A 12,082-nucleotide genomic window follows, 5' to 3' on the forward strand; every position below is an offset into this window, starting at 1 on the left:
CCGATGGGACCCATCACACCCCATTTCAAAGCTATCTGGTGTTTGTGCACCAATTCGACGCCATTGGACCCGTCGCACTCCTTCTATAGGTATCTGGCGGCGGCGCACCAATCTGACCCCGGTGGACCCGCCGCACCCTGTTTTATAGCTTTTTAGCGTCGAGGCACCAACTCGACGCCGGTGGACCCGTCACACCCCCTTCTATAGGTATCTGGCGGCGGCGCACCAATCTGACCCCGGTGGACCCGTCGCACCCTGTTTTATAGCTTTCTAGCGTCGAGGCACCAACTCGACGCCGGTGGACCCGTCGCACCCTCCTTTTTGAATTTCGTGACACACACACACACACATACACACACATACACACGTGACAGAATGAGCCCGTTATTATATATCATGATCATGATCATGATGATCATTCTACGATAACTGTTGGGGGTGGGGGGGAAACTAGAGGGAAACCTATGTTTTGAGTAATGATTCCAAGTCGTATCTATATTACCTTAGTATCGAAAAAGTGCTTAAAGGTGAACTTTTAATGTTCTCCAAATGTAGAACTGTAGTTTACAATGAAAACTATGAATCTTTAGCCTAAATTTCCTTTAAGAAATAGGAGAAAACGTTGTTAGAGAGTAACAATTCTTATTTTACAGAAAATATCACTATTATTCATTTATTTTCATTAATCAGTGATGGCGAGCGGAGCGAACACTACAGAAGGTCTGAAGTCCGGCTTTTGCCTGACGTTAGGACTGGTATTTTTTTAAGCGGTCTGGTGTTGAGAGTTTTCTCTTGTTCGCTGCTTTCGTGTAGAGCAGTGAGTTCATAGTACAACAGAGTATCTTTTTCGTTCTCTGTATGAACAGCTCCTTTTCCGTATATCGCGGGTCCGACTACGGTTTTTGCGGTATGTAGACCATTGTGTCTTTATTACTGAGAATGATCAGTTACTAACTCGTGATAGTACTATAACCCTAACAAAATACGTGGGGTTTGGTGTTCTCCTCTGACTTTCGTATTTGTCAGAGAAAACCACTTGTTATCACAGGTTTAGTCTGGATGTTCATGTTGATCACTTCCCCGAAGGCTGTACCAATTCTCTTATGTACTACGTGACTTTTGAAGCGCTCAGTATGTCCACCTATTCCGAACATGGTGCATATTCCTGTTGTCTCTCGAAGAAGGCCAAAATGTTCGGCTAGTGATCCTTCAATCACCGTTTTCTGTGCTGCAGAATCGAAGAAAAAGTGCACTTTTTTAAATTCCTTCTTATTCAATTCCAAATGTTCCCATCACTTGTCATAAGAACTAACTGGGTTGCGTTATTTGTTGGTTCTGTATCCGAGGGTAGTTTTTTCCGTACCCGTGTGAGTTTTATTCGACGTTACTTTTCTTCCGTCGTTGTGATTCCCCGTATTTTTCCGGTCGCGATTTGGTGCTTATATTGGTCTTGTGTTATTCTGACCATTTATATTCCTTTGACTTGAATTCCATGCTGGCACCTGATTTTTCTGCTGCTTTGTTCCCTTCTTAAAGCATGTCGAATACCTTTTCGAACAGGATCAAAAACAACACTTTAAATTATTTGAATTTCCAAGTGAATTTGAAATGATTGAGACTTTGAATAATGTGAATAGTTCTGACTAAAGTATTCATCACCATCACCATCCGCCCCTGAGTGGAGAAAAAACCACCACAATGCGCGTTTTCTTATTTCATGTGTCTCCTTCGTGTTTTTTGAAGATAGCCACTAGTAACAAAATGGATAGGTATAATGTTTCCATTTCCAGTTTCATGGGTTGACTTAGACATAAAAACACTTCCACCATCGAGTGATGTGACAAAATTTGGCGAAAGAGCGAATCCGAAATAGGAACGATGCGTAAACCGATTCGAAAGATGTTGTTTATGATATGTTGCTTTGCGTTTTATATTCGAAATATTGAGGAAGAAATATGGATCTTTTCTCATTACGAGGTAGTTTTGAAGATTATTCGTTCATTTTCTAGTGCCTGTTAATATATTCTTAATTTATTCAGTTAAGTCTCGGAGAGTTCTTCTATTCTTTTGATAAAATTTTGCTAGTTCGCTGAAGTGTAGAGATTGCACATATGAATTTCTCTATATGAAACCAGTTTCACTTTCGAAATCTGACATTTTTGACCAAATTCGTCAATTTCGCTGTTTTTAGGATTAACTTCGTTTGGTGCTGATGTACTATATCGACTCGCATTGTTTTCACTCTTCACATTATTACTTATGAAATCAGACATGAGAATCCCTAATATCCGATTCCTTGGCAAATTACTGCATACTGGTATATTCTAAGCCAATGACAGCTCACTCTCTCTTTACCAAAAATTTCTCCCACATTTTAATCTGCCTTCGAATCTAAATTCCTTCTCGCTGCACCAAATTATTGAATGGAAGCGGGGTGGCGCAGCCAGTAGGAGGCTCCATCTTGGCTGCTCGACCGATCAAAGGTTCGACTCCGCCCCTAATTCCGACCAAGCATTTCATTCCTCGAATGGTACCAGACCTATCTGGAAAGACAAAAACACTGACTTGAAGAACATGGCTAACCTCCACAAGTCACTGAAAGGCTACACGCGCAGTCGTAAAGGTCATACTGCTCTCAAAAAAATTCGAACGCGTTGGGGCATCACCACTGTGATTGATCAATGTCGTGCACTTTATGCGCTTTATGAAGGAGCTGGGTTCATTAGTAGCACACGAGACAATCGCATCACTAAAGGGTAACATCTAAGGGTACAGTGTGCATGTCCTTCGTAGCCTATGTCCCGCAAGAGGATAAAGATGCTATAGATGCTTCTTCTTAGGTGTCAGACTAAATAGAAACCCACATAAAGGATGATGTAGATAAAGAGGCAACGATACTACGCAGGTAGCAATAAAGCCTTTAGAAACAGCTGTAGAGCTACACAAGCAGAGTAAACTCAAAGCGACATGAAGCACGGTGTAGTTGCTTAAGCTGCTGCGTTCGAAGTGGGCGGTGGAAGTGGTGGGGAACCATCGAATTCCAGTTCAGAATGGTGCCACCAACTCAACTTCTTCGATCCCAGCTCCAGCGCACAGCTTCGAACGCAGTCGTTTAAGCAATCGTTTCATATCGTTTTGCCCCTACTATAGTTGGTGAACTAAGCCGGCTAATAACCACAGCTCCGAAACCGTTCCGAAAGTAAGTGGTCAGCTATTTTCAGCGATCCAAGTTTCCCTTCAGCAAATACGTTGTGCAATTTTTGCAAACATTATCGAAAAGCGTTTTCAAGTTATGCACTCAAAATTTGTTTTTAATTTTGCGATGTCGCGGCATTCTTCCAATGTTCAACTCCTTCATGAAAATTTCTGACCGTTTCCAGTTCTCGTAGAATGATTCGCAGGGGAGAAAGAACACTGTCATTACCGAACGAAATTTGACGAAGATTTGCAAATTTGAAGAAGTCGAAACAACGGTCAAACCTATACGAAAGATGATGTACACATTGTTAATTATTCTGCCTGAAACCAGTCTCATGATCGATATCTGTTCGTTTCTCTTCCGAATTCGTCAATTTTGCTGTTTTTTTTTAAAGTGTCTCGGTTCCTATAAAAGATTTGATGCTGACGAGTCTTGCCTAATTCTCCTCTTTTCAGATTTTTCTCCCACGTGTAACTGTGCCCTAAAATTTAAATGCCCTTCTTAACTCCAAATTAGTAGTTGCTATAGCGGCTCTCGGTCATCACAATGCTATTTTCTTAAGTCTACTACACTACACTAGTAGTCATTCATTATCTCGGTGTCATTAACCAATCCGGTTTTGAGAGAGGGGTAAAAAAAAAAAAAAAAAAAATTTAAAGTGTAGCCTTCGATAAAAGACATAATTTAGCGTTTGTGGCTAAAGATGAGGACGATTCTTGTTGTTCTTTTGTATGCACTGTTTCTGGGGATGCAGTGCGCTGTTGTAAAGGAAGTTAACGATGTCAACAATATGTAAGCACAAGAAAAGTTAATTTGATTCTTCTCTCTTACACATTCTATGTCGCGTTCAGAGTTCGTCTGAAACGAGCGGTTGTCATCGCACCACCACGACCTCCGGTCGTCGTCGTACCGCCTCGACCGCCCGTCGTCGTCGTTCCACCACGACCGCCAGTAGTCGCACCCCCACGACCGCCAATCGTCGCACCACCACGACCGCCGGTCGTTGTCGTACCACCACGACCGCCGATCGTCGCACCATCACGACCGCCGGTCGTCGTCGTACCACCACGACCGCCGGTCGTCGTCGTACCACCACGACCGCCGGTCGTCGTTGTACCACCACGGCGACCAGCACTTTACGCAGGTTGACGAAAAATAATTAATAAACATATCTTCTCGAACGCAAATAAAAGTGGAACTTTTGCAAAAGTGCTTTCTGTCGTCCAGAGTAGTTGCATGTATTTCTTACAATTTTGTTTCTGTGCTCGTTTCATCAATGGGAGATTGTAGCGTAATTGCGGGAGCTCCAGCTGCAGGTCAGTGGTTCAAAATCGCTCGAGTCAAGCAAGCTTTTCATTCATGATTGTCATGAAAAAATGATTTTCATGAAATTTGCATTAGATCGGCTGGAATGATAAGATACTGGCTTGATACATCAACTGGGTCATCATGTGCTCATGTAGGCCACACACCTTGCGCATAAACCTCAAACAGTTCTAAACTGAAGGCGAACTCTTTTCTGCATCGCATTTAAGGCATTGTGTTGAATACCAAACTATTTTTTAAATTTTCTTAAGATGTAAAATGGGATGACAAGCGAAATGAAGAGAGAGTTTTTGCCATTGGTTTTTTTTTTTCAATTCACCCGATGCACTAAAGCAGGAGAGACATGAAAACGACAAGGAAAACAAGGAAAATATTGGAGGAATTCATTGCGAGATAGCAATTTTAATTTTTAAAGAACAGCAAAGAGACATATTATTGGATTGTGGATAAATTCTGTGTATTTGGTACTGCAAAATTAATTATTGGTAGTTCTAAAAATGCATCCAGAAACAAAAACTACCTCCAACTTGTCACTTTTGTATAAAATGGAATTCCTCGCTGTACAAGATAGTAATAGTTTGGTTTTCCGATTTTATTGATTCCGACAAAACAAAACTGAAACACAAACGGAGTGTCAGTTTGATAGACGAGTAGAAAGTCTACAAATAAAGTTGTCAAAAACTGTGCATCAACGTGCAAAATACATCTCTGAGTGGATGCAAAACGTGCAAAATACATATCTGGGTGGATGGAAGAAAAGCATCTTCGACTGATTTTTCTCTTGGTACTTATACGTTCTCAAACTGATGACAAATTGAGCTCAACAGTGCTTTTTGGGGCACATTTTAATACGAAATCTGGTAGCGAACCTGTTCACATATTCATTTTTCTCTCATGAAAAGACCGACACAACATAGAAAAGCTGGGGTGTTTTTAAAACAAGTGCTCCATGAGTGTATCGGGAGAACACGGATGATCACGGCAAAGTTCTTTGCGTATTCCTCCGCCCTTACATTACGGGTCCTGTGAGTATGCCGGGGATACGCGAACGTACCTCGATGAAACCACGCATCAGTCGTTAATGAGGACTGAGACAACCGTATCTGATACTCTTCTGGGTACAGAGAAAAACCACATATGGTGAGAATGGGAGCGAGCTTCGTCTGGATATTACCTTCAGGAAGTCTAAGAATCTTGTCAAATCATCCGGGACCCTCTTTATACGCACCCAGTATGTCGGAGAGGCTGCTAGACTACTGTGTATTCGTATCAAGGAATACCCAGATTTCAAAATGAACTACGTGCATATTCCAGTGTCGGGGAATCGCACTATTACAACGAAGACGACTTCAAAGTTAAAGGTATCATCCCACGAATCTGAGGTGGTGCAGATTTCAGGTGGAGTATTCGTATACAGGATGGGAGACTACGGAGAGGGGGGTGATTCCGTCTATTTCTTCCTAATTGCCGTAAAAAACGGCCCGGAAGATACGGCTTCATTCGTTTTGGCGCACCCTTTTGTACAAGAGGTTCGATTGGAGCGCGCCAATCTTGTGCGGCGCCGCATCTCCGTAGTCGCTCTCTCCGTAGTCTTCCATCCCGTATACGAATACTCCACCTAAAATCTGCACCACCTCAGATTCCTGGGGTGATACCTTTAAGAAAATGACGGTCTGGGTTACCACTAGCGACGTTCTCGAGGTGTTTGTGTCAAAAATTCAGAAATAAGCTGCAAAGAGGAATGGCCGATCATGCAAAAACTCCGTAATTAACCCTCTTCAGAAGTTTTTCAAGTTAAATTATCAATCCTTCGTCTGATAGTAGTTCCATCAACCTTTCTAGAAAGATTCCAGGTTAAAACTCTTTCTCCCAACTAAGGAACTTCAAAAGTGGACCCTAAACAGACAAGGTCATGAGACAGACAAAATGATTGATGGCGTGGTTGGTTTGTTTGGTGCAGGTGACACTCGATTTCTCCTTTAAAGGGCATCACCCCGCGAACCTGAGGTGGTACAGATTTCCGGTGGAGTATTCTTATACAGGACAGTAGATTATGGAGAATGGATTATGGAGATTATGGATTATTAGAAGGGTGATCCGTTCCATTCCTTCCTAATTCCTGTAAAAAAAAACGGCCCGGAAGATGCGGCGTGTGCACAAGGCTAGCGCGCTCCAATCGAACTTGTTCTAGAAAGCAGCGCTCCGGAACGCTCGAAGCCGACCAAACATTTACGACGAGTTGTATCTATACCGAATCGACATCATACGTAGGTTTATAAGCAGTTGAACACGACGACCATTCGTGTAGATATATTTAGATGCACACAGACTGACTGCAGATTCAGTCCTTCAGCTCAATTCGGGCGGGTGTCTACGGTAAGAAATGGAAAGTGTAGTGTAGGTGGTTCTGAGACGACATCATCTTGAATGAAAAGGGTCCTGAACGTCCTCTCCACGAGAGGTCTTTTAATTTACGCAGACCGAAAGTAATGCCGGCCCAAAAATATGCGCATGCGTCTTCACCACATTTGGTCACAATAACGGTATGGGATATTTCACTGTCTACCGACTCTGGAGGATATGATAATATTATTCCACAGAATATCATTAAGTCAGATTTTTTGTGGGAGACGAACATTCAAAAGATCTGCCACTAGCATTAGGTAAAAGATGGATTGTGATAGGATTGAAGAAATAGGAAATTTATGCCAAGATTGTTTTAGCAGCAGTTAGGTTGATGAAGAGCTTCACACTCTGCTCTAAACGCAAAAATACATCTGGCAATGAGAAATAAAACAGAATTTGAATATTTTTGTTTCAAATAGCACTGTACCTATTGCAGCGACTGAACTTTGACATCCAATATGACAACGTTATGCTTGCTTCTGAAAAGGTCATTGTTCTGGAAGCAACACAAATGAGGCTGACAATCCATAAGTGATTAATATTTGCTTAGATTTGAAAAACTCAAAAAAAACAGAGATTTATTGGATGATAATAATGTGTTGGTGATAAAACGGCCTTAAACAATAAAATATAATTCGATGAGTATACATCTGCGTGATTTTAACTGTTTTGCATTACTTCGTAATTCTAACATCAAAATAATTCTTGCTACGGTCTAACAATTTCAGCAGTAAAGTGCGGCAGTCTAGTCGGTTCTTTATATTTGTCTGGCTTGAGATTAACAGTAATTCTTTAGAAGATAACTCAGTGTTACGTATTATCATGATCATGCTATGTAATAACGGGGTTAGTCTGTCAGGTGCAATGTGTGAAACGAAATTCCGAAATGGGGGTGCAACGGGTCCACCGGCGTCGAATTGAGCGCGGGCGACGTAATCTTAAGTGTGACATTGTCTTTATCAGTACGGTGATGCTGTTCACGTCATTTTATGTTAAAACATCATTCTGTGATAACTGTTTGAGAAAAACAGGAGTAAAACCCGAAGCTTTCAAATGGTGTCTATATAATGTTGGTATCGAAGGAGTGTTTGAAGCTAAAGTTTGAGTGTTCTTCAAATGTAAAAATGACGCGAATAGAAAGAAACCTATGAAATCTTTGGAATTTATAATTTAAAAAAGAAAGAAGAAGGTGCTGCTAGAAAACCACAATTCTTATTTCGCAGAAAAAGCCACTCTTATTAATTTTCCTTGATCAGTGGAAGGGCGAGCAAGGAAAACATCACAGAACGTCTGAAATCCGGCTTTAGCCGGACGTTCAGACTGGTTTTTATATATTCCATGTTTTCTTGGTGATAATGTACTGCTTTTGTTCATCGCAATTCTCTCGTAACCCATGGAAGGGATAATACGAGAAGAAAAGAGCCATATTCTTATGTGATTTCAAAACGGGTCAAAATGCGACAGAAGGATCTGTCATCATCAGCAATGCATTCAGCATCGGAAATACTAAGGAACGTACAGTGTTTGGTTCAAGAATATTCTCAGGGTTCTGAGAGCCTCGAACATGAGTCTCGTTATAGCCGGTAAGGCAAAGTTGACAACGACCAAAGTAGAGCCATCATTGGATAAATAACCTATTATGGCTACGTGAAAAGTTGCTGAAAAATCCAACTCTGATCAATCTACTGTCTTTAGGTATGTGGACCGAAAAGTGAAAGTGGTAGGCAAATGCGTGCCTCGTAAACTGACTGATAGTCGCTGAAAAAAGTTAAAAAGAGCATCGCTTTCAGATATCATTTTCTTCTTTCCTACGTAACAGTTACGACAGATTTTTCGACCGAATTGTGACATGTGATGGAAAGTGGATTGTGTAGTTGGAGACGATAACTCAATGGTTGGACAGTATGAATTCCAAAATATCCGGAGAAAATAAGCTTGTACTAGAAGAAGTGATGTTTACTGCTCGGTGGTGTGCTTTTAGTTCAATCTACTGTAGATTTCTAAAATCTGGCAAAATCATTATGTCTGGGAATTGTTTTCAACAGCTGGTGAGATGAGAAACGCCGGAAACTGCAACACACACATCCGGCTTTAGTTAACAGAGAGAGTTCAGTTCTTCTCCACGACTTCTTTTAACTGTCACACCACTTAAACTTCACAAGTTGAACGATTTGGGCTACACGGTTTATTCTCAAAAGGTCAAATTCAGGAAAAGTCAAATTAGCGGCGTTTCTTTGCTTTTTTCGAACGAAATCAGAGTGCAGCTGGCGAAAGAGGAACCTTTCTCTCTGTTTCCGCTTCATCGCGCTGAATAATAATCACTATCGTGTTATATAATAGCAGGTTTAGTCTGTCGTGTGTGTATGTGTGAATTAAATTTCAAAAAAAAGGGGGTGGGGTGACGGGTCCAACGGCCTCGAATTGATACGAATTGATACGCACTGACTCCCTGGGTTGCAAAACATGAATGAGAAGTTCCAACCCTTTCTCAGCCTATGGGAATGTTGCGTTTCAACTCTACAACTTCTACAACGCGCGTCTATTCCCTTGTACGTTCTCCTCAAGTTGGTAGCATGCCTTTCCCTGGAAATGAAACACTCACGCAAACAACTGCTTGAATAGTAGCCAACACTTCACATCATTTGTCAAAAACTCATACATCGAGTAATCCTTTCAATTAGTGCCTGTATAATATCGGAATCAAAGGAGTGTTTAAAGCTGAAGTTTGGTTGTTCTCCAAATGTAGAACTGAAAAGTTTTCAAAAAAAAGCTATGAAATCTTTCGCCTATATTTGCAATGAAGAAGAGGAAGAAAGCATTGTTGGAAAAACACAAATCTAATTTCACAGAAACCGCCACTACTATTAATTCTTATTGATCAGTGAAGGGGAGTGAGACGAACATCACAGAAAGTGTGAAGTCAGGCTTTAGCCGAACGTTCAGTCTGGTAAGTAATAATAACGAACATCAGCGATTCGCATGAAATGAAACGATATCCAGATAATTATCTGACACTAGTGAAATCACTCATCTTTTAACATGGGCGAACAAAAACATTGGCATTCCGAAACTTACTTGGACATGAGTGGAAAAATAAAGAAAGATACCAATGATGGAACTTACAAAGCATGTAAAAGACTTGGTAAAGCTAAGGGTAATCGAATATTGGAAAAAAAATGAAAATGTTGACTGTTACAATTCGTTCATGAATATATTCCAGGTTGATGACAGGGAGAACATGTTAGTATTTATGTTAGAAAACGGTTGAGTTCTTTATTGTAGTAACGAACCAGAAGCCAATTAAATTTTTCGAGCATCTCATCTCCTTTCAGCACACTTCCAAAGTATAGGTTTAGCTCTTTTTTTCCCCAACAGTTATCACAGGATGGTGTTTCACATAAAATGAAGCGAACGACATTATGGTACTGATAATGATAGGGTTCCGCATTGGATCATGAAAACAGTTGGTTACTATATAAGCAGCAGTTAGCACTCGTGTTTCCATTTTCTGAAGAACGGAGGAATCGTAGAGGTGAAAAGCAACGCGCAAAGTGGGTATGACTATGAAGCGTTCGGGACGTTCCATTCACCTTTTGTGGCATGCACACGAATTTACTGCGCAGTACTTCTACACCACGACACAATAATCCGACGTCGGTGGACCCGTAGCACTCCATTTTATAGCTTTTTGGCGCCGGAGCACCAACTCGACGCCGGTGGACCCGTCGCACCAAACGTCAGTCCGATTCCAGTTCGCTCCCCTTCACTGATCGTCGTTTTCTGAGAAATTATACTTGTGCATCTCTAGCAATCTTTCTTCATCTCTTTTCATTATAAAAAAAGGCGAAATATTTTATAGCCTTCTTTTTAAACGCGTCAGGTCTACATTTGGAGAACATTCAAACTTCAGCTTCAAACACTCCTTACCAATCATGATCATGATCATGATCATGATATATAATACCGAGCTTAGTCCGTGTGTGTGTGTTTGTCTGTATGTCACGAAATTCGAAAAAGGAGGTGCGACGGGTCCACCCGACGTCAGATAGCTATAGAATGAGTTATGACGGTCCCGCGGCGTCGGATTGGTGCGCCGGCGCCAGATAACAATAGAAGGGGCTGCGACAGGTCCACTGGCGCCAGATACCTATAGAAAGGGGTGCGACAGGTCCACCGGAGCCAGATACCTATAGAAGGGGTGCGACGGGTCCACCGGCGACGGATTGGTGCGCTGGCGCCAGATACCTATAGAAGGGGGTGCGACGGGTCCGGAGATTGGAAACACACATGCAAGCGGGTGCTTAAATAGTAGCAAAATGTTTACGTGATCTGGAACGTTATCTTTATCAGTATTATGATGTCTTTCACGTCATTTTATGCCAAAACATCATTCTCTGATTACTTTTTATAGAAAACAGGGAAAAACCCCTATTTCGCGTGATATTTTTAAATTTTGTCTGTAATATATTGATAACGAGTGTTTGAGGCTGAAGTTCGCTTGCTTTCCAAATGTAAAAATGACGCGTTTAGAAAGAAGACTGAAATCTTTTGCTTCTAGTTATAATGTAAAAAAGGAAGAAAGATTGTTGGAGATTTCACAGAAAAGGGCATTAATACTGATTTTCGTTGATCAGTGAAGGCGAGCGAAGCAAGCACCACAGAAAGTCTGAAGTTCGGCTTTAACCGGACGCTCAGACTGGATTATTATAAAGAGAAAAGCATCACTGGAAATATCAGTTTTCCTCCTGTCTCCTTAAACAGTTATGAAAGAATGATGTTTTGGCATAAAATGACGTGAAATACATCATCCTATTGATAAAGATAACGTTTTACGTCAGATCACGTAAACTGGCCGCTACTATTTAAGCAGCCGTTTGCATGCTTGATTCCTTTCTGAGGAAATCATCCTATCAAATTGAAGCGAACGAGGAGGGAAATAGACATGTGGAGGAGTCATAAAGGTGAAAAGCAACGCGCACAGTGGCCACGGCTATGAAACGCCTGCAACGTTTCACCTACCTTTAGCGAATTGCACACGAAGTTATTGCGCATCGATCCGACGTCGATGGACCCGTCGCCCCCATATTATAGCTTTCTGGCGCCGGCGCACCAACTCGACGCTTGTGTACCCGTCGCACCGCATATTGTAGT

At 41.5% G+C, this 12,082-nt stretch overlaps 1 protein-coding gene across 2 annotated transcripts; it reads left to right on the forward strand.

Moving 5' to 3' along the window:
- Nucleotides 1–1,878: 1,878 nt before the first annotated feature.
- Nucleotides 1,879–4,348, forward strand: RB195_005300 (uncharacterized protein; the record flags this gene model as incomplete). Of its 2 annotated transcripts, XM_064177713.1 has the most annotated exons (3): nt 1,879–1,977; nt 3,888–3,991; nt 4,051–4,348. In XM_064177713.1, the coding sequence occupies 3 exons, from the start codon at nt 1,879–1,881 to the stop codon at nt 4,346–4,348; spliced, it is 501 nt and encodes a 166-aa protein (XP_064034829.1). The 2 variants fall into 2 exon arrangements, with proteins under 2 accessions (XP_064034829.1, XP_064034830.1); XM_064177714.1 differs by lacking the exon at nt 1,879–1,977 and having other exon boundaries at nt 3,948–3,991.
- Between the last annotated feature and the right edge of the window lie 7,734 nt (nt 4,349–12,082).

This window comes from Necator americanus, chromosome I (assembly GCF_031761385.1).
Source record: "Necator americanus strain Aroian chromosome I, whole genome shotgun sequence".
NCBI lineage: Eukaryota > Metazoa > Nematoda > Chromadorea > Rhabditida > Ancylostomatidae > Necator > Necator americanus.